This window comes from Netta rufina (assembly GCF_964035555.1).
Source record: "Netta rufina genome assembly, chromosome: 3".
Taxonomy (NCBI): Eukaryota; Metazoa; Chordata; class Aves; order Anseriformes; family Anatidae; genus Netta; species Netta rufina.
In genome coordinates, this window is record NC_140125.1 from 59,564,756 (window position 1) to 59,588,189 (window position 23,434).

Below are 23,434 nucleotides of genomic sequence, written 5' to 3' on the forward strand. Positions count from 1 at the left end.
AAATTTGCATCACCAGGTTTTTAATAGAGATAGATCAGGTATTTCAGTCCCAGTCCATCTGCTGTGCCCTTCCCCCAGTAAAAAACTACAGAGGGGCAATTTCATCACAAACCTGTAACTGATTTTGAAAGATATATATTTAGCATATTAAAAATAAGCAAAAGATTTTTCAGCTTATCAAGCTTCATAAAATAACTTTTCTCACCTTTTTCTTCTACCAGGACATTTTGTTATTTTTGTCTATTAGAGTTTTCATCTGGCAATATATTCCCTACTTTATCAGTCATAAAGTAAAATAAAAGAAACTTTCAGAGTTGTCAATCTAAAACTCTGGCTGAAGATAACAGAGTGTGTACATAGCATTTCTTAACACAAAAGCTACATATTTAGGAGATACTCATCACAATTAGATTTTGGAGTTGCACCTACTTATCTGCAGTTTTGACACTGAGCCTCCTAACAATTGCTCTGTGAATTTTATGCTGCAGCCTACTTAGCTAACATGAACCCAGGAGAGGGTGGAGTTCTTGAAAGTCTATAAAATGTCTTATCTGCTGCTACTTAAACATAAGTAACACAGAGGTTTTCAGATTTTTTTCCCCTCTTCCTTTGTTGAGATAAGTATTTAAAGGCTAGTTACTCAAAATCTTTCTGTTTTCTTCAAACTACATTATTTAGCCCAATAATTGATATTATATCCATCTACAAACAGATATAATATATCTGTCCTCCATCAGCTTTGTATGCCATAAAGTATATATTATGAAGGCAGGAATGGATTCCTGGAATTGTCCAAAGATAGAAAATTACATCAAGCCTCTGCACGTCTGCTTTGTGCAGAAGCTAAATAGTTATATTTTGTGTTGCTTATAGGCAGGCTGCTGGGTTGGTTATCTGCAGGCTGCACTAAGGCTAGCATGTGATCCAACAAGGAGATGAAGGACAAGGTATGAACAAGGTGTGGAGATGAGTATAAAGCATTTCTAAGTGGTAGGCAGAAAGAAAAACAGTTACAATCACCACAGAGAAAGTTTTTAGAAAGTTTTTAAAAAACAGTCAGACCTAACCAACAACAACAAGAAAAAAGGTGCCTATGACTGGAACAACCTAGTTTTGCTTTTAATGTTTGACAGTGCACAAAATTGTACCCCAGATAAGTGTAGAATTATTCAAAAAAAAATGATGTTAGCCTTCCTCACAGATCAGTATTTACAACATAAATCTGAATTTACTCTGATGGAGGTGTATGAGTGAAACTGCCATTGGATGAAGCCAATGAAGCCTGCAAACATGTCCTGGCTGCTCTGCTCTCAAGGATGGGCATCATTGCTGCTAGAAGATGACTGGGAAACAGTCCTGTTCCCAAGTCAGTCACCATGCTAAAAGCTGTTTTAGCCAAAACATGGACTTGAAGGGCTCAATCCTTCTAAAAAACACTTTCTCTATTTTTAAATCCCCTGTAACCCAGTATTTCAGTCTCATCTGGCAAGGTTGGTTTTTGGTGGCCCGAAGCATCACAGGGCCTATGTTTTCCCTTGTCCTCGCTTCAGTTTAATCAGGGCACAAACAAGCCATTGAGAGTGTTTTGAGGTGGCGGTGTTTGCATTTGGGATGCACGGTGAGCTTGTGTGGTGGTTCATCGCAGCTGTGCCCTAGGGTTGCCGGGGAGGGTGACAGCTGATCTGCCACAGGTCACCTTGTGTGTGACTTTGCCGAATAAGGCCAAGAGCAGACTGACGGGCATCTCGCCCTGTCCCCTGGTGCACAGATGGGGACCGGTTGTGCTTCCATGGAAGCAGCAGTGCCCATGTCAGGGTCGTTTTTCCCTTCCTTTGCTCTCACCTCCTGAGATGAGGTCCTCTTTGCCAGACCTTTTAATCAAGCACTTCACATTAAAGACAACGATGTGCAGATAATCACACGGATTTTTCAAAGCAGCTATTTAAATTGTTGATACTTACCTGGAGGTGTTTAGGTTCAATTCACAGTTTAAATATTGAAACAAAGCAGGGGTAATTTAACATGACAGATGAGCTAATGGTTGTGGAAAGGCTGCAGTACTTGGCTTTTGTCCACTAGGTGTAGCTGAAACTCTGCATTTCTTATTGATTAAAGTCTAAAAAAGAAGCCTTTTAATTTGATTTATAGTATATATTTTAACTGAATGGAAGGTAGTCAGAATGAAAAGTGATAAATGCTTATAGAGTAGAGCCTTCACCTAATGCGAGAATTGCATCTCAAGCATGCAGCAATATCATCACAAAAATAGATTAATGTGCACAGGAACCCTGTCTCCTAACCTTCTAATCCAAAGATCCTTCTGGCATGTAGAAAAGACAATAGAAACCTTTTAGAAGGCTTGGTTTTGGTTGTGTCTTTTCCCCAGATGCTATTACCAGAGGCTCTATTTCAATGAGGAGAGTGGCTTCAGAGAAACCAGTAAAGTGAAGCACTTCTAAAACCCTAAACTAACGCTCAGTTTTTATTTTGACCTAAGGAAGAAAGGGATAACATTTTGCTTCCTTGCTTCTTTTTCAGGTCTCTCTACCTCTTGCTGTACATAACAGTTTTACCCTGAATGGTATCCTTCCTCATTCCTCATTGCTCTGATTGGAGAGAAGGCAAAGCAAGAAAAGACCTGGTGTGCAAGACAAATTCAGGAGGCTTGTTCCCCATATAATTGTTTTATTTTATTGTTTTCTTTTATGGTTAGCTTTCAAAAGACAGTGATCTTGATTTGTGAATTGTGAAGATTAACAGGAATTAAGATCATCATTCCTCTGTGATTTTCCCAGATAAACTTCATCACCAAAATCTAGATAGATGATTCTCTGGGTTCTGAGCTTGGCCAGTGGTGTCCAAGTCAAAGATCAAAGCTTGGCTGGCAGATTACCCAGTAAAGCTATACCTTTAGGGTCCCTTTTGGAGTACTTTATGACAAGACGGCATTGCATATTCTGAGTCTAACACAGTTGTTCAGTGTCCCCTTAAGCCACCCACCAGTGTCAGTGGGCCTGGAAGTGCTCTGCAACCATTGTTCATTTTAAGTGGACTATTCATGACTTGGCCAGGGCACACTGTATTGGTGAAAACTAGCCTCTTTTTTGCTCAAGCCAAAACATTGCATGAGCACAGCACACAGGTAGAGATATTAACCATCCTCTATAACTCCAACACCTCATGTTATGATCAAAATTATGATCAAAATCCTGGATTAAGTCAGGATTCACAATTACTATGATGACCAGGAGCCAATCCAAGGTCCTTATTGACTGAATTCATGTATAATATCATATATTTGAGTATATTCTTAGTGTGGCATTTGCATCAGGAATAGAATGGAATATTTTTCAATCCATATTTTCCTCTGTCATTAGTTTATTGTTCTAAATTATTTTATAATCATACTATTATTGACTTAGTGGAACTTTTTTTCCTCTGCATAAAATGAAATTATCTGAAAATGTCTTTTTTACTAATTTTGTTGTTGCTGTTGTTTGCTTTGTTTGTTTGTTTGCATCACCCTAGTAGCAGGTTGCCTGTAGTTACTGAAAAGGAAAGGAAGGTAGATGGAAAGCTGTTAGATGTTTTCTACTAAATCTGACTGACTAACTTTTTCCTAAAATGTTTGTGTTTTTTGTTGGTGGTCATTTTGTTTTCCTACAAAAGTGGAGAGCTCCAAACTGCTTTTGGTCAGTGGCGTCTGCCATCCTCTTTCATTCTGAGGAAATTACATGTTACTTTTTAAGGAACCTTAAGTATATGCATGCTGAGGTCTTCACTTTCACATATGTCACAACTTAGGGGTATAGATACTTTCTTTTTCTGCTTGTTCTGCTAAATTAATGAAGAATAGAGTAGATGTATGTCTTACTTAGTATTCCAAACTATTCAGGTTGCCAATAAAGCATTCATTGTTATCAGAGGATTTTCATACTTTCCTTTGAAAAGGCAAGTTGCCAGCTTATACTTGCTTGTGCAGCAGTTACTGGGTTCATGATTCCTCAGCATTTGTTGCCTGAGATGGATGATCACTCTGAAATGCTGTATTCTGCTCTTCTTCCACGTTTTGATCAAGGTTACCTGGAAGACTGATGATCTGTGTGTATCCTCGACACCTGACAGTCTAGGAAGGAACAGGATGACAGAACAGGACTTTGAAATTGATAAAGTGTTGTAAGGACATAGCTAGACAAACACTAGTTGGTGACATATAAGGAAAGAGAAGAGAGAGCAAGCCAGATATAAAGGATCTGTATGCTCTTGTTTGGTGTTGGCTAGCACATGGGTAGCTGGTATATTCTCAAGGGCTTCTTGCCCAACATGCCCTCTGATAGCTTTTTCTTTTTTATGTCTGTTTAACAAATAAGTTAGAAAGAAGAATAGGAGTAAGGACTTATTTTCTTTTCCATGCTCTGGCTGGTGAAACAGTCCACAAACTTACAAATGGTAACTATCCTTCCTGCCTACTCTATGGGATGATCTCACTGTGAGAAAGGATTATGCCATCAGTATTTTTCTCTGCTATATCTAGCCTGTGTAGACACAGGGAGAATTCACATATTCCATGTGAATTCTCTAATACCAGGAAAAAATGTCCACTTGGTACTGCTGGACACTGGCAGACTGCTTTATACAGGTTATATTGGACAAAATTAGTCCCAAGATCTGTGTGAAACATCAGGATAGAGGAATACTCACCACTGACCTCTTTCTGACAGAAAAACTGTACAAAATAACTCTGGGTGCATGTATTTTCTAGCTTTATAATGTTCTCAAATGCAATGCTTAAGGTGCCTGGCAGGTTTGTAGAAAAAGTTGCTGATCATGATGCATTTTTAAAGGAATAAACCTTGTCCAGCTAGCATGGAAGAGGTGCAGATAGAATGAATGCAAATCCAAGTGCAGTTTTTAATACAAGTGCACACTGTTTTTTTTGTTTTGTTTTGTTTGGGGGGGGTTGTTTTTGTTTTTTTTTTTAAATAAATGCACGGTTTTGTTGTTATTTTTTGTAAGTGCAGTTTTTAATTCTACCCCCTCTTCTTCATAATTTAACTAACTTTATGATTTAAGAATTTTAAAGGACCATTTCACTGAGCAATAGACGATAACACTAAGGAGAACGAGTGGCTTGCTGCAGTTGCTGTTATTTTGTGCTGCTCCTGAGCCTAAAGGTCAAATCAGGGAGCTGGAGCCTATGGTGCTGGTACAGTACATGCATGTGACAGAAGGGTGGCCCTGGCACTGGGGAACTTGCCCACTGGCTATCCTATAAGGCAGGAAAGACAGGTGGAAGAACAAATGTTAAGGGAAAAAAATGAGAAAATGTATTTATCAGTTAATCAGTTTATCAGAATATATGACAGACCAGGCTAGGTTGTCATAGGTGTAACCCCAAAAAATGACTCAGAGATCTCTAGATGTTATATGAATTTAATGAAAATTAGAAGATTAATTTTCTGTGGTCATGTGAAGGACATTTCTTTTGTGTAGGTAATATTACTTTATACTGACTAACATTTAGGCCCACCAGTCACATCATTTACCTAGCTTAGCCCTCCTACTTCGTACAAAGCAATGTGGTTTTCAGACTGTCTTTATTCAAGCTGACCAGCCAGACCCTGTGAATTTGACAACCAACGTAAACCATTTGCAATTAGTAAAAGCACACAAAGACCATTTTTGTGAGGTGGAACACCCCTTCACTCCAAGTGAGCAACTCCAATCCTCATGTATAAAGCAAGCACACCACAATTTAAGTAGAAAAAAATCTGAACACATCTTGTTCCCATCTGCATGACCTTGGGCAAGTCTTTATTTATTGCGTATTAACATGTAACACTTTTTGTCACAGTTTAGCCTTTCAAATAATGAGTACAATGTGTTTTTTATTGTTCATTACTGCTTGAGGTTGAACTTGCTTAATAGATTATATTGGATGCTTGCATGCAAGATACTACACAACTATAAATCACTGCCACAGAATTTTGTTCCTATATCTTTAATTTAAAAAGGTTGTTTTAAATATTTTAACCATGGACAACCATGATCTGTAGTAAAATACATTTTGGACTCAGAAAACAATAAATAACATAAAAAAAATAATAATAATAGGATAAGCAGTAACTAATGATGTCTGATGCTATAGGAACACAGACAATATTGCAGATGGCTGAAGGTGATTTCAGAGCACCAGAGTGAAATAGAATTGTTCTCTTTGATTCCAAGGAGGGTGATAAATGGTTGATTTTTCCCTTGTTCAGCAATTCTCCATACTCCAACTGGTTTGGGTGTGTCCGATTTACACACCCATTGTCCGAATAATTCTGAGAGTATTTAGAAGCACTGAAATCTAAAAACATGTCTTTCAAAATGTTTTAAGAAGGAAATAAAAATAAAATCCACGTATTAGTAGAGTTTTGGAAGTATATGTGAAGGTATCCAAGGCATATCTGAAGGTATCTATCTGTATACTCCTATTCAAGCCTATGATCTAAGTTGGGGACCAAATTTATCTGTCATAATAAATATGATTTACATAGGCTTTTTATCTACACAAAATGAAGATTTGCTCTATTCTAACAAAATTATTGACATTGTTGCTTTTGTCATATTTGTCTTTCAGCTCAGAAAAATATGAAAGTCACTCTCATTCTATCTTTTCTTTGTTCACCCCTTCAGATGTTGGGTTTTATTTTCTTCCCCAGTTTTCTTATTTATGTTATTCCCAAGAGATGTTGGGATATTTTTTCTTCCTCTGTCTTTATTTATTTAGTTCCCCAAATGTGGCATGTTTAAGAAGATGGCTAGAAGACGGCTAGAAAAAAACTTATCCACACATACAATTAAAACCATTTCATAGTTTTAACTGTTAATACCAATATACCTTTTGCATCCCTTCACATTTTCCATGCAGTGATTCTCCTTCCATGCATGTCTTAAAATAGGTCATTAGTATTTACATCTACAATGGTTATTTTAGACATTACACAGTAGTACTGCCAGCTCTGCAAGTCACTGCATGGTTCCTTCTGAAATAACAGTTCATCAGCCACTCTGTCATTATCCTATAAAATAAGGGTCTCATTATGACCTATTTCGCTATCTGCCTCTACATGCCTTTATCTTTCAGCACAAATGTCCCTATCACTTCCAAGCTTCATTAAAGTATTATCTCAGTCTGTGTCATTCCTATTGTGTCAGTCTCCATTCTTCCCTCCTGTATTCTTAGCTAGCTGCTCAGCCCACCACACCCACAGCTTACTTAGGATTGTCAGCAGAATTCGGACCTTGTCCTTTCCAGAGAAAGATGTTTGGATCCAGTTATGAAATGCTTTACCACCCTTGTACAGCCTGTACAGCTGAGAGCGCTAGCCTTCAATTTCTAATTTGCTTTATTCTCTATTCTGCTCACCAGCAGGTGTTGCTTGTGAAATCAATGGGAGCTCCACATACGGAGCAGCTGCAGGACCGAGCCTTTAATAAGTCTTTTCCATTTCTAATTTTTACAAGCCAGTTAAAGCAGCAATCTAAAAAAGGAAAAAAAAAATGTTGCATATTGATAGCAAAACTGGTGCAAGTGAACATTACCAGCAAATGGAAGGGGCTATGAAAAGAAAGAGAAAAAGCAACCTTATACGAGGCAAGTCAGTTTACCCTATCTTACTGGAATAGATAATTTTATTCTCTATAACTCATCTTTAACTGATGTACCATTGACATTTAAAAGACTTCCAAATTATATTTGATATGTGATTTACAGCATGATTGCATCTGAATTGGTCCCAGAGATTTCCCCTGGCAGGATCACAAAATGTTCAGGGTTGACAATTGATTGAGCCCAACTCTGCTCCCACTGCCTATTGATAGAAGGTCATTTCTAGCTGGAGGGGCATCATTTTTAAATTAGATTAAATTAAAAATAGATAGTTTCAGCATTCAGTACCTTTTTGAAGTTTCATAGTAGATTATATATTAGCTTATAATGGTGTAAATCAGCAGTAAGTTCACTGCAGTACCAGGATAACTGGAAACAGATAATACTGTTCTTTTCCTTCCCAATAAATTATCTGTATATATTGGAGAAGAGCTATTTCCAAACTGCAGAGATGCATTCAGGTGTGACTGCATGCCTCACCTGAGGGATTCCTTTACCTCAAGTGTGATTTTTCAAGTGAAGCTATTCTCCACTTTGCCAAATTCTTCAAATAGTGCATAGCATAATATATTTATGGAGACTCTATCTCTTGGGCAAGCTGAAGCAGTGGAAATTGCCTGGAGAAAATTGAAACCCTGATAATTGATTTTGTTTGCTCTTAAGGTTTCAAAAGACTTGAATCTTTCCAAGAATAAATCAAAAACTTTTTAAAGGCAATCCACGGGGAATTCCTCCAGATTCTTAGACAGGTTTCCTTGCTAAAATTCAGAAATTATATTCTTTCTGATGTAGATTAAGAATTAAATTATTTGCTTAAAATAGTTATGTCTATTGCCTATTGGGATTTTCTGTGTCAGCTAATTTGCCTGTGTTATTAACTGCAATTTGTGGCCAGGATCTTTGAGGTGTAAAGAGAAAACCTGGCAAACCTTAGGTATATGACAAACCCTTCAGGACATAAAATCTTATTAGGAGGCAAATCATAACCTCTCAACCCTTTTGAGACTGATTTGGAGTGAGGGAATCTGTAGGAAATGGATGCAGTATGGAGTACCTGCTTTGTGTATGTAAATAAAGGAAAATAGGGTGTTTTTTTTGTTGTTGTTTTTGGTTTTTTAGTTGGTTGGTTAGTTTTGGTGTGTCTTTTTTTTTTTTTTTTTTTTTTTTTTTTTGACAAAGGACTAATCAAGAGAGAAACGATTCTCAAGAGATCACCATGCAAAATGTCTGATTAGTCCAGATGCTTACAACATTTCTATAGAAATAAATTAAACCCAGCAGAGATCAGTCTTGACAGAGTTGGCATTGGGACCTCGTAGGACTCTTCTCACAACACTCCTTTTCCACAGCAGGGGAACACTGCCAGATTCAGCAAGATTCTGACTTTTAGACCACTGTGTACATATCAGTACGCTTTTTGTACATATCACTATGATCTCTCAAGACCTTTATGAGAGCTATTTCCGAACTACTTTATGTTATAGTTTCATTGTATATCTTGCATACATGCTTGCTACTACATATTATGGTTTATTATCCTGGTATAAATATATTATGAAAGTATATAATAGCGTAAGTATATTATAGTACATGTTTAAACAGAATGGATCAATTTTATTTCCAATATAATTAGGTGAAGTGGTAGTATTACAGGAAATTACTCTGCCCAGGCACAATATAATTCAAAATACTTGTATCTTCCCAAAAATAAATAAAAAATTGTTCAGCAGGAAAGCAGTGAAGAACTCCTCCATATTGTTTCCTTGCTAAAATCCAGAAATGATACTCTCCCTGATACAGATTTGGCATTGAAGTGCCAGGCCATGGCAGTCCTCTGCAGTCTGCAACAACCCATACAACTTGATAAGGAACAGTTGTCTCCAGATTTTCCTGTGCTGCTAGCAAGCAGCTATAATTTGCAAAGGGGTGCAAATGCTCTCTTCTGGCCAGTGCAGAAGGCAGGAGACCCTATGCAGCCTCTTCACCTTCTATAAAGAGACAGGCCTGCGGGCCAAATCAGTCCATATGGCTTCTAGGGGATATTAGGGCTCAAGTGGTAGATAAACTTTCATTCAGGAGGAAAAAGAAAAACCCTCAAAGGTTTTTAAGTGACTTTAACCAACACAGTATTGTCTGCAGACAGAGTCTACGTTTTTATAAAGCCCTTGAACATTTGAGAGGGAGACTCTACATTTGAACTTAGGTCTTGAACCTGAAGATTCCCATGGCACACCAAATGAATAACCGTCCGTCCGTCCGTCCGTCCGTCCGTCCCCCCCCCCCCCCCCCCGCAGTAGGCATTTCAATACCAATGTCTTTAGTGTTGGTGGGAGAGGGGAGCATCAGCAGGTGAGAGCTGCATGTTGCAGGTAAGTAAAACAGCCTGTGGAAAGAAAGACAAAAAGTATATATATACATATATATACATATATATACATATATGGAAAGAAAATCAAAAATCTTCAACAGCAGTGACTTACTTAATGGTGAACTTGGTAAGGCTGAATTCACTGAATGTCATATCAAGCAAATGATAAGTGTAGGTAAAAATTACTTATTAGATTTTTTTTTTTCCCCTGGGAAATCTGTTTCTTCAGTAGCTTTATACTGCTGATGATTATGTTTAATCCAGACACAGGCTACAAGGTGAGCAGTTTCTGTGTAACATTACCAGTGACATCAGTAAAAATGCCACAGTGCTGGTTATGGATGTGTAAGTCATCTGGCAGAACACAATTAAAGAAAAAAATTCAGCCTCACTACAGGAAATTATCAAGAAGTGGTCTATCTTTAAAATGAGGAAGGTACATTTTTCTTCTTTCGCATGGATTAGAGAAAGCTTTTCTTTCTTTTACCCTAAACAGGGACATGAAAAGCCCTAGGCATTCCAAAAGCAGAAACCTCAAAAGCAGTGCAGGTTTTACAGAGAGTGTTTGCATCATGCTCTCTCCTCAGGTTTAGTCTCAGCTCATCAGATGTAACCGTCCCAGCATGCACATTCAGGATGCCTTCATTCTCAGCATGTACATTGACTGCATGACAGTTTCAACACGCTCTCTAAATTTCTCAGTGCCTGAATTCCCCTTTTCATTCTTAAGGTGGTTGTTTCAATTCACAGGCCAAAATCCAGCAGATCCCTTATAATCTTCAGGACCTGCACACACATGCTACCCACGTACTCAGGAACAAGGATTTTGTTTGCCCTGTTCCATTTCCTGACTACCAGAAGCTGTTTTCCTTATTGGATACTTAGGAACAATTCAGAACACATAGCTTTGGATTTCTTGTGGCTAATTTTTATAATGATGGTCTCAACTAATTTCCTATTATCAATACTTTCTAATGGCTCAGATACATAACCAAGTTACCACTGCATACTGAATACTTGCATGTCATCTGAGCTGTGAAAACGGTCCATGTACATGCTGTTAGTCGGTTGCAAACACAAGCTATCACATAATAGCCTTAACCACAGTGAAAGAGGGTGAAGCTGAACATGTCTTGCCTTATGTTTGCCAAGGAGTGAGAATATGCTTGAGTGACTTTCTGCAGCTCGGCTGTTGCTTAGCTCCTTGGTAAATCATTTGTGCATTTTGATCCCAGAAACCCTGGAGCTGATTTTATTTCAAAAGAAAAATGAACAAGGGCCTGCAACAGGAGAATTCTCCAGTCAAGACAGAAGCAAAACAAGGAGATTGCACACTCTTATCTTCACTTGTATTCTGTTCACTCACTCTGCCGTATAACAAACCAGAGTTTTATCTTCTCTCAAAACATTTCCAGCCAGTTTCCAAACCCGTCCAAAAGATCCTCAGCAGAAGTCCCTGACCTTGCAAGCTCCTTTTGATTGTCCTTAAATCTGTGACTTCTTCAAGAGCACTACTGAGCCACCACTAGTGTCTGAAGAAGGTTTGAAGAACTGCTTTTTCACTAAACCACAATACCCACACATCCCCAGATAATATGAGCTGCCTTTTCCAAGCAGATAACTATTTCTACAAATATAACTACACCTTTAGACCTCAGTAGTGAAAGACTGGGATGCTCCTAATGTACTGAACATTTCTGAGACAGCTCTTCTGGATAATGAGCTGCCCAGTGCAGTTTTCTCTTATATCCCTTATAAATCAAATATGGTTATGGAACATTTCTGGATCCTCTAGTGATGCACAACAGTCAGCATTGGGTCAGTTTAAGGAATTACTCCAAATCATTGTAGTATACACATATTTTTTGTCCTATCATTGTTCTTAGCTTTATTATTTTCAACTGAAACCAAAGTCACATTTCTTTTCTCATAACACTGCCTGCCACTTCCAGCACCAGCCTATCACTTCCCAGTTGTTTGCATTTTTGTGCATTAAACTGACCTACATCTCTCCCTGGGGAGTGCACAGCAGACGGTCCTTAGGCCATCTGGCATCTCAAGATGCTGCCTGAGCAGCTTTGGGTCACAAAACTGGGAGATGCTGGTCACTGGACAAACAGTATGCAGCTGAACTCCCTGGGGAGTGCTCTGCTGTTTATATAAACAACTTCAGACCAATGTGAGCTGGCACGGTAACATGCATAAAGTAGGCCAGACAGGTTACCTTGGCAGCAATGAAAACATTTATTTGAGAACTGATGGATTCAGAGGGGTGACTACACCAGCCAGGTCCACCAGTGTTGCTGCCCCAGTGGCAGAAATGGGTACATCTATTGGAGGGAAACTGTGGTGGCCAGGTTGGGTTATTTGCCCATGAGGAGAGGCTGGGTAAGGTGGGACGTACAGCCTGGAAAAGAGAGAGCTCTGGGGACTCCAAACTGCAGCCCTACAGTACCTACCTGGGGATTACCAAGAGGACAGAAATGGACTCTTAATAAGGGTGTAAGGTGGGAGAACTAGAAGCTGAGACATGGGAAGTTCAGATATAAGGAGGAACTTTTTCACCATGAGGACAGTCAAGCTGGAGAACAGGTTGCCCAGAGAGCTCATGTAGTCTCCATCCTTGGAGATTTTAAAGACTGATATAAGGTCCTGAGAGACCTGGTCTGAACTCACAGTTAAGCTTGCTTTGAGCAAGAGGTTGGATGAGAGACCTCCAGTGGTCCCTTCCAGCCTGTGAGTCTATGATTCAGAATCAGTGAGGTTTATAATAAATTCAGTCCAAATCCCGGGTTACAAAGAGCAGTCATAGGTGTAAGCTCATATAGTAGAAAGGCAACCAAGTCTTTTTGGTGCAGATAGAAGAATTAAACAGAGTTTGACAAGTCCACAGCCAATACAGACAAATTTCACAGAGTACAACACATCAAATCTTTGAAGGACTTGGACTTAGCTTTCAAGGATAGCAGCTGTATATGAATCCTTCCTGTATTATCTCTTTCTAAGGGCTTGAGTCTCTGATCTCTTGTGCTATCTCTGTCAGAGAAGGGAATAGCCAACATAACTGGGTTACACTGCCAACTAGCAGGCAGCCTCCCTGCTCGCCTATCAGAGCCAGTCCCCTGCAGAGCGTGCATTCAGTCTCTGCAGCGGTTGCTCCTGCTGTGTCATTCTGTCCTTCCCTCCTCGCTTGGTCCTCCTGTCCCTCTTCTCTTGGTGGTAGGATTATAGGACCAGTGTCCTGTGGCTGTTGTGCCCTTGTCTGAGCTTTCTGCCTGACTTTTTTCTCCATTCAGCTCTTCTCTTTGCTCTGGTAAGTCTGACAAACAGCTTCCTCGTTGTCACTTCTTGATGGCATGATGCAAGGACTTTAATCTAAGTACTTCCCTTCGAGACAGTCAGCCCACATTTTCTTGTAATAGTTTTAAAAACCTGGGCATTTTGTGGCATGTGAGGAAAATAGGTGAGTATGTGAGGATGTTTGTGAATGTGAAGTTAATAGATGCTTCTCTAATGAGTGATCAAAAAAAAAAAAAAAAAGAAAAAAGAAAAAAAGTAAGTAAGTCAACTTTGGTAGAGCTTGCTTTTGAGTGAGAGTAAGGGCTGGTCTGATACAACACTAAGTGATCGAGACTTGGATGCCACATGAGATGTGAGGCAGGTGGCATCAGAAAGTCTCCAAATCTGGTCTCTTTCCATGCCTGTAAGAAAATGTGCCACCACACTACCAAAGTTTTGTGTGGTTTTGTACTAGAAAATTGTACATAAATTATAAATCTATCCAAGTGTAGCATGTAGTTGATAAAGCTGATTTTGTCACAGCTTTCAGAAGTAATATATATGAGAGTGTCTAGATTATAACAAGGCACTTCTATATTTCTGGAGGGTAATTGGAGCTACAGCAGTGAAGGCCATTCCAGGGTTTAATACTTGCTGTTTTGAGGTGTTACTGTACCTCAGTCTGGTGTTATACCGAGGTAAAGCTTTAGGCTTTATCAGCATATGCTGTCTGGTGTAATTATGTGGAACGCTTTGTTTTTGGGGAATTTATGTGTGAGAGTATGTGAATTTTGAGCATAAAGTGCTAAATACCATTGCCCATTTTAGAAGTGCTTAAAATAACTTCTGGCTGCAGAGCAGGTGCCATGTGTCTTTCTGCTGGATACATGGGGAGGCAAGAGCTAAATATAGGCAATGTAGTAAACCCTCCAGAAGTTCAGGCTGCAAGAAGGGAAGGATAAAAAATTCCCAAGAGAAGGAAAGAGAAACGTTCTGTTTAAAAGCGATAAACAAAACTTTGCAACAGCATGCAAGCCCAAGCTCAGGATGTTTATTTTGTGCTCTGTTCGTGCTGGGGCAGTGCTTCCCGTCACGGTGGCAGCACCCACCCCAGCAGTGCAAGGCGAGCTGATGCGGTGTGCTGCCTGGGAGCTGTTTGTCCAGAAGCAGGGGTTGTTTGTCCATCAGCAGCAGCAGCAAGGCTACTGTGTCTCTGCTAAGTCATGTGTGGGCTCTTGCTGACTGGCCTTTTGCCTTGGAAAAACAGACTGATGTCGAAGCACAGGCTGATATGAAAGCATGGTGAACACAGATTGTGCCATAAACGTGAAATGCTAATGGATATGGTCAGATGCAAAGAAACTCAACATGACACTAGACTGAATATGCACACTTTTTTTCTGTTGCTTCTGGCTATGCTGTATGCTTACCCCATTTGTGTGTCTTTGTGGTCAGCCTGCTGACTGCTGCTGTGCCAGGCACCAGTCTCAGTACAAGCCAGGAGTCCTCCTACAGAAAGGCATCGGCCTGAGATTGGCAGCTGTCACCTCCCACCCAAGACAGGGGCAGTGTCCTGAGGAGGTCCACTGTTGTTCTGAGTTATGCCAAACATTTAACGCAGGAAGGAGGGGAATGGAGAAGAGGCTCTGCCATGGTCAGCTCTCAGTGTGCTTCCCAGTGGTGGAGAGGAGGACCATTTCTGGAGCCAGGCCCTGAGTCATGGTCAGGGCAGTCAAGGGCTGAGGTGCAGTTAACTGCAATGCCTAGACTTCCTCCCAGCAGTGACTTGCAATTTGCCCCCCCCAGAGACTCGAGCTTGGCTTTCTCTAACTTTGCGAGTGACAGAGACAGACTTAGGGTTTTAAATTTAGGCCAAGAATCAAGGTGAAACACCTACCTGGGATCTGGGTTTGAAATTCATTATGGCTATCTCAAGCTAAAAACTTCAAGGCTGATGTAGGGGAAACATATTGTATGGTTGTATTAACTGTACTTTCCCATTAAAATGAGTACCTGTAGGTAGAAACTACAGGTGTCTTGTGTCAAAATTAGGGCTTAGAAAGATACTGATCTCAGGGTCGTGGAATGAGTCCAGGATTTGGGAACACAGGAGGAAAAGAGTAAACAAGACCCAACACTCAGACTCAATCAGAGGTCAGTCCTCCCCCTCACCATAAAATAGCTTAAGGCCCAGTCAGAAATTCAGGTGTGTGGAGACAACAGTGATGGTAGTTGGAGTCACAAAAGTCAAGAGGAGGGTCATTTAAATCAGGCTGTGTTTCCCTTCCATCAGTCTGTTTGAAGCCAAGGAGCCAAGGAATTTCTCTGCTGGCTCAGTCACCTAATTTTTAGGCATTACTGTGTCTGAGACAGCACTTAATGTAAACACTTGTACTGAGAATGACATCGTAAGTTTTCAATGGCCTGATAAGAAAGGATTCCTGATGTATATCAAGGTTAAGCTGGCTGGAGCAAGAGGAGGACTGGGGCCAAATGCAGTAAAATTTCCCAGCAACAAAAGCTGTTCTCAGCAGATGAAAGCTGCCCTGTCTTCCTAAATATAAACTCTGACACTATGGAAGCCATTACACAAAACAAGGTGCAGAAGACTTAACAGACATTGTCTCTGTGCTGAAAGTAGTTATTAGATCTCTGATCTGCCTAAAAGGAGCATGAACAAAAACATTAAAATATTTACTTGTCTGTGTAAACATGATCCCCAGTATGATCCAGCAGGTGGGAACCCTTGAGTTAAAGGTTCGTCATTGTGGTTCGTCATATTTCTGTGGTTTCTGTCTGCTTAACATTCCAAGCTGGTGGCCTAAACCTCAGCAACTGTAAATTGCCGTGGCTTCAGAGACTGATTATAATGAATCCCCTTCTAGTCAGGAATGATATAGATTATATTAGGAAAGATTTCCTGTGAGGCCAACCTTTAAATAACTTGTGTCCTTGGTTTTAAACATCAAGTTTCTCTTCAACTCACCCACATTTCATTTATTACTGAGAAACACCGTTTATAACTTGATCACTGTTGTTGATTTAGAGCCTACTGTGTTTGTAGGCAGACTTAGTGGTTCTCTTAGGAGGAAAACTTAAGCCAGACGGCACTGCTTCATGAGTTAGGACTTGGAGGGGCTTGGAGCCAGAACAATGACATAGTCGATGGGAACTGGAACTTCACCCACAAGGAGCCAGGATGTGGGGCAGCAGGTCAGCGTCAGGATTGGGTCTGTGGGGTGGTCTGGGACAGATACACCCTGCAAATCCACCAACACATTCACAGTGACAAGGCATGTCCATTGGCCAGCTGGGAAGCTCTGGTGCTGGGTCCAGGCCAGGGCTGGAGCCAATGGAGGTTCAAAATGGGCATGGATGTCACTGGGACCTGACTGCAATGGAGAGGGCAGTGGTATGGCCACAGCTGAAAAGCAGGTCCCGAGGGAAAGCAGGGGCAGGTCCTGTCTTCTGGCTTTCTTTGCAAGATCTCCTAGTGAAGAAGAGCTGAGCTGGGACAAAGCCAACCTCCTTCACTTCACCAATAAGACCTCAGGGATGCACAGGGCCCTGACCACAGGAACATCAACCTGTGCCTTCTTACAAAGAGAGGGAGATAGGAATAAGAGAAATTCATATTTGGAAATTAAGCATTTAGTGGTCCAATTCTCCTTCCATGATGAACATGTTACAAAACTACTTAGTTTAGATTGGGAATGTACTTCATGAAACTTTTTTTCTGTCTAAGAAAGAGCTGATGATTCTAGTTTTTCTAGCTGCTTGATTGCCAATTGCCAATTAGCTCAAATTAATGAGAACAGATTGTAAATATTAGTGTAAACATGTCAGAAACAAACACATATTTTGTGGAAATTCTAGCTTAGCATTTACCATAATGTTACTGAACTGGAATTAATTGACAGTCAATTAACTCCAGTTAAAATAAGATCACAAACTCTAGTCTAACATTCTTGCTAACTGGAATTACTTACCTAAATTGCACATGTGGGGTCTAATCTTTCAGTGTAAATTAAAGTCAACAGGATATCAAATCAGACTGATACGATTTTACAAATACTTTGTGGTAGTATAACAACCATGACAAAAGTAGGAAGGAAGGTATCAGATGCGTCTGCCTGACAGGATTCACGAGATCGGGGCCATCTGCCTTCCCAAGCCATTGCTGCTGGTGTGTTTTACCTGTGTCAGGTCATGGTTCCTTATGGGCTTTCAGGCCCATCCAGAGCCCCACACAGAGCTTCAAATATACACACTTCAAAGCTTTCAAATATAGTCCCACAATTAATTGCTTTAGAGATGACAAAACATAATATTTGGATATCATATCCATTATCCTGATTAAATAGCTCACCAACTGAATCTTGAAAAATATTGCCTTAGTAACAGTCATCACTGCAATACCAAGCATCTCTTTGACTGGGGAGAGTTTAATAACAAACACCATGTCATATATTACAATAAATTACAACTCTCTTATCATCTTATTTTGCCTTTGGCCGACTCTGTTTATCATTCTGAAAGCTGCAGAAATTCAGACACCATAGAAAATATACATTACAGCCAACTGTAGAAGGAACAAAATGCTTCTCTGTCAGTTCCATGTTTTCTAAACAACTTGTCTTTTCAAAAACAAGAAAGTACCGTAGACAGTGGAACAGAACAAACAAAGCAATCTTCCTCTCCTTAGTCCCTACCAGGGACTGACGCTACCTGACTTCTACTACCCACCTGACTGACACTATCATGTATCATATCATTACAAGGAGGAATAAAATCAGACTGTAAAAGAGAGAGAAAGGATTCATGGCAGTAATTAGCACAGTCTTTATTTGAGCAGAAGTAAGGACTAGTTGCAGTGCTCAAAGGGATAGGAAAATGTAAAGTTCCAGTTGCAAATTCAGAGCTAACTATGTGAAATTCACACCAGAATCCACCATAGATTATCAACCCATGTTACACCTGGTTGTTTTTACAATCCTGTTATTTAGTTCGTATTTTGTACCTTATCAGACAAGCTGTCAGCAGCACACCACAAGTACAAGAGAAAGGTGGTTTATAGTTGTTTATCTTATTATGAACTGTTCATTGCTGGTACTTTGGCAGTGCCAGACCAGGCTACTCATAGATCAAGCACCATGCTGGGCCCTCGAAGAGTACAGTACAATTTTCAGTTCTTTAGTTTCATTTAAACTCTTCCTTTTTTCCTGATTATTGATTTAAGATGTGCTGATGGGTAAGAAACAGGAAATGAAACTGATGCAAATATGATGTGAAGAGGCCCATGTGGGTAGGCAGCCTAGCAGGTAAAAAAAAATAAATAAATAAGAATCTAGAAAAACAAGGAAGTGGCAAACAGTATGTTCAGGGAGGGAAGTAGTATGAATGGCTCTGGTGCCATTTTGTGCTTTATCACTGGCAACAGGAACAAGAGGTTTTGATTTTTCAGTATTAGCTTTGGGCAGGCTTCTCTTCTTGGCAGGTGTAAAATTTGCTTTTGTCCCTGTAGGTAAATCACCTTGGTGGTTCGTTTCAATGTGATGTATTCATCAAGCCAGAGCCAGAGGATGATCTGCCTTCCCAAATTCCACACCAAATCACTCACATCCTGGCTGAGCTTTGTAATCAGCAGGAAGACTAATTCCTCTGTTTTTCAATTAACTCTGTGTTTGCTTTTTATCAGGTATTGCACCAAGCATGGAGAATGACCAGTCCACTGAGCAGCAGCCACAAGCTCCCACCTCACCCAGACTAGATGTCCAGGGGCAAAGCAAGGAGAAACCTGTCCCCAGCTCACAGCCCCAGGCCCCCATGGACCAGCCCAACACCTGTCCTGAGGTGGCCGTGTGTGATATCTCAGAGGAGTTGAGCCGGCAGCTGGAGGACATCATTAATACCTATGGATCTGCAGCAAGTCTGATGGAGAAGGAAAGCACTGCAACAGTAACTGACAAGCCTGAGAAGGGAGAATCAGGCAGCCTGGAGGATGCCGAGTATGAGGATGCAAATGAGGAAAGTGAGAAAGAAAAGCCAGCTCCTGGAGATGCTTCTAGAGCAAAGGAGCCCAGTACTAGCAAGGAGCAAAAACTGGAGAAGAAAATCCTGAAAGGTCTAGGCAAGTGCTTATATACATACATAGCCCTTCTGCAAACAGAAACAAAACCACCTACTGTGGCTGATAGTGACTTCTGGCTACTCCTGAAAATGACAGTAATTTTTATAACTTCTTTTCTAGTTGATAATTACCCCCCCCCCCCCCAAAAAAAAAAAAAAAAGAAAAAAAAATGCAGTAGGCTGTATGACATTAATCCTACAAAGAGGAAAGCTTAGGATCTTATCACATGACTCCTAGGCCACCCAAACTAGTAGCCAAAACTGTGAGTCTGATGACACGCTGCAGAAAACTGCTTCTTGAAGAAAGAGAAATCTGATCTCTTGTTTATGCCCTTGTGCATTTACTTCTTCCCCTGCTTCCTCAGATATGACTTCTCACTGCTCATAACTGCCAATAGTGCTACTACATGTAGTGGTCAAGAGGGAATCTGCAGAACAAATTCACTTTCACACTCAGGTTATTTTTCTTCCATCAGTCTTCTCACTGCCACTGTGCTTCTCACAGTCATTGAGCCCCTTGGCCACTGCAGGATTCTCTTAGCTGAGCTAGAAAGAAGTCTCAATAAGTGTTTGTAAAATCTGTCCTTTCTGCTGGACAGCCACTAGAGAGCAATGTAGCTACATCCCAGTCTGGCAAATGTGTAATTTATTTACCTTCCTACACTTAACTTCTGCCGATCTTCATACTTCTCTTACGCTTGAAAACTCAAACCCAACAGTAGACTAATCCTACTAATTCACTGCAGGAGGTGCTTACAGAAAAGGGACTAAACGCAGGACAGGAGGACAGGTTTTTGCTTTTGTTTTTGTTTTTGTTTTTCAAGTTCCTTGAATATCCAGCAGAAATAAAGTTCCTGTTTCTATGACCTTGGCTTTGGTGCATTTAGTGGTACCTCTCCAAGATGAGTGGAAACACTATCAAAGCACAGTTCTCCAGCTCCACTTGCAACAGTTTTCAATCCAGGATTGTTTTTAGCATACATTTAGTTATACCAGAACTGTAGAGGGAACTTAGTCTGAAATTGTGGGTTTTCTCCACAGGCAGTACCTCTGGACTGCACCAGACTTGAAGTAGAACAGATCCAGCCTAAGACGGAAAGCAATTTGTCCTTACAGCCTTTCAGGAAAGAGGTGCATTTGGAAAAGCTCAGCCAAACCCTTTGCACCACAGCCATCCTCATCTCCAAGGGATGCCAGGGACATTTTGTATTCTAAGACCAAGTGCTGTTCAAACTCCAGCTCACACTGAGGGCTGAAATGAATACCAATGGCATCAACATTGAAGCAATACCCAAGTGGCTACATGGTGATTTAACTATGTATGCCAATATAGTTATTGGACTGTGAATACATTGTCTCTGGTATCCATATTCTCTATACCAAGTGAAGGAACTAATTTACACCACACTCATACAGCCCAGACCTGGTTAGCAATACCCACCACTATCTGTTTTTGTCCATGTGCACCATAGTCTCTGTACCTAACTTAATCTTCCTTGTATCTTTGATGGGTAGAGCAGCACAGGAGTACACCAGCTTTTATCTGTTTGTTCCTGCAAACAGATCTTTGGGGCCAGGCCCTTTGCATCCTATTTGAGTCAAGTGTACCATATGTGTGATCCAGTCACGTTACTAAAATATGAAATGAAAAACAGATTACACAGGAAAAAGTCATTTTACTTGCTGATGATTTTGCTAGAAGACAGCACATTGCTGAGGTCTGAAATGGAAGAAAATTCCAGCATACTTTTTTGTACAGGGGAACAAACAAGAAATTCATAGCAAAAACAGTTCCTTTCCTTCCAAAACACTGTGAGTTTTTATGGATTCATGTATTAAAAAAAAAAAAATAATCATGACAGCACATCAGGTACAAATCACATCTACCATCAAATATTTTCTTTTTCTTTTTAAGGGAAGGAAGCTACCCTGCTGATGCAAAGCTTGAACAAGCTGAGTACCCCAGAGGAGAAGCTGGACCTGTTGTTTAAGAAGTATGCTGAGCTGGTTAGTACAGCACTGGTCCTCTCATAACTGTCTATACAGGAAAGTATAAACACACATGCCATGTAGCATGGTCAAACCTCACGTTGTAGTAGCATCTCTCCTGTTAATTTTATCCAAAAATAATTGTCATAATGTTAAATAACCAATTATGAGTGAGAAGGAGGGAAAAAAAAAAAAAGTAAAAAGTAAGGAAAACAAGCTGGACTTTGGGTTAAATTTGGAAGGGGCTAAAAAGTTGATGAGGCAGAATATTCGTACTTAAAGGGAAATTTGTGTAAACAATTCTGGTAGAATTAAGCTTAACTGAAGGCATAGGTTCATCACTTAAATGAGAGATTATAGCCATAACAACAACAACAACAACAAACACCTCTTTGTTAAATCTGTTTATTCACCATTATTCTTAATATAGTTTTCATAAGTTGATATATATATATTTTAATACTGTAAGTATAATTCATTTTTCAAGGAGAAGATGATTTTATTCTAATCCTCTACACATCTCTTCCTTCTTCAAGGCCTGTATGATTCTTCTGTTGTAGAAACTGTTTTCATTAAGAGATTATCCATGATTATTTTAGACTAAATATTCATTTTATGCATCCCTAGAGTATTCACTGGAATTCATATAATACCAAATCTTTATGTAACAGGTATTGGAATAGGCCAATGAATTTTGAAACCCTAGATATTTCAACATAGGAAAAAAAAAAAAAAAAAGCCTTTTCTCTATCACCATCTTTTGAAAATAATACAATCCTCCTTTTCCTTGTACATACATCATACATCATATTAAAACTGCCTTTTTTTGGCAGGCAGTAGGGATGCAATAGGCTCAAGTCATATAGCACAGCTTTCAAGCTGGCACTCAAGCACTGCTAACATGTCCAGATAGCTAAGAAAGACAGGATAGATTTGCAAGGTTAAGAAAAATAGAGATGTGAAGCTGTTTCACAGCACCAAACCAACCCACGTGCTGCAGATGAGCACAAGCCCTGCTTTCAGGCTCTGGTTTGCCAGCCCACAGCAGCTCAGAATGGCTGGTGCTCCCACCTTCCCCTTCTGCAAGGTGCCTTGCATACCTCTGCATGCAGGTGTTGCTTTACATTACATATCAGTGATTTGATCAACAAAAAAGCAGCATGCGGCTTAGTACAAAATGTTAGAGAGTAGAAAATAGGGAACTGAAGCTAATCATCAGAGAAACCAAAACAGTGAAATGAACAGTCAAATTCTCTGCCACCATAATAGAACCCCTGTAATAATGCCAGCTACTTAACTCCCCTTCTCTGTTTTTTTCCATGCTTGAGATGGGTTATTTTCAGATGAAGGATTTTCTTCTCAGTAGTTAAAGGGCTCTATGATCATAAGCAATGGAAATCTTACAAATGAAATGGCTGCAGCATTTTACATTTTGTTGAGCACTGAAAAATGTGCCAAACAGGCCATTGACTTTGTAATCAGTTTTATGCACAGATGTGTTCAAGTCTTATCAAAATATGAAGTTCAGCTTTCCTTTTTTTTTTAATTTAAAATTCCCTGACTTCATAAATCGGGCTCTGGAAGTTCAGAGTTTAGCCCTTGCCTAAAGGGACTTCATGCTAACAGGTTAACTGAAATAGGACTTTCTGTGTGATGTACTCTCCACTGCATTCAAACATTGATGGAATACTTTATAAAAGACAACCCATATTGCCAATAGTCCATGCAGGAGGATAGTGCTAAAACAAAAATACTGTGTATTCAGTTTTGATATTCTGTGCAATATCACTAAAATGAATTGTTTAATTTATATAATTAAAAGCTTGTTGAAAAACAAACAAACAAACAAACAAACAAACAAAACCTTCCACTGCTTATTCAGCACAGCTAAGGAACAGTGCGGAACTAGTGTGGTTAACAGGTTGTTAGCAGTCAGCACTAGTAGCTGCCACTCTGTCCTTTTTCCCAATCCCATCACACACTGAAGGTCACTTTTTGCTTTTGCTGAGTTC

At 39.9% G+C, this 23,434-nt stretch overlaps 1 protein-coding gene across 2 annotated transcripts in view; it reads left to right on the forward strand.

Moving 5' to 3' along the window:
• Window positions 1–13,177: 13,177 nt before the first annotated feature.
• TXLNB (taxilin beta) overlaps window positions 13,178–23,434 on the forward strand; it is a 41,274-nt gene continuing 31,017 nt past the window's right edge. The window contains exons 1-3 of one of the 2 annotated variants that reach the window (XM_084284061.1): window positions 13,178–13,338; window positions 19,003–19,434; window positions 21,349–21,440. In XM_084284061.1, the coding sequence (XP_084140187.1) occupies window positions 19,017–19,434; window positions 21,349–21,440 (510 nt within the window). In that variant the 5' untranslated portion in view covers window positions 13,178–13,338; window positions 19,003–19,016. The remainder of the gene's footprint in view (window positions 13,339–19,002; window positions 19,435–21,348; window positions 21,441–23,434) is intronic. The other variant, XM_084284062.1, reaches the window with a different exon arrangement.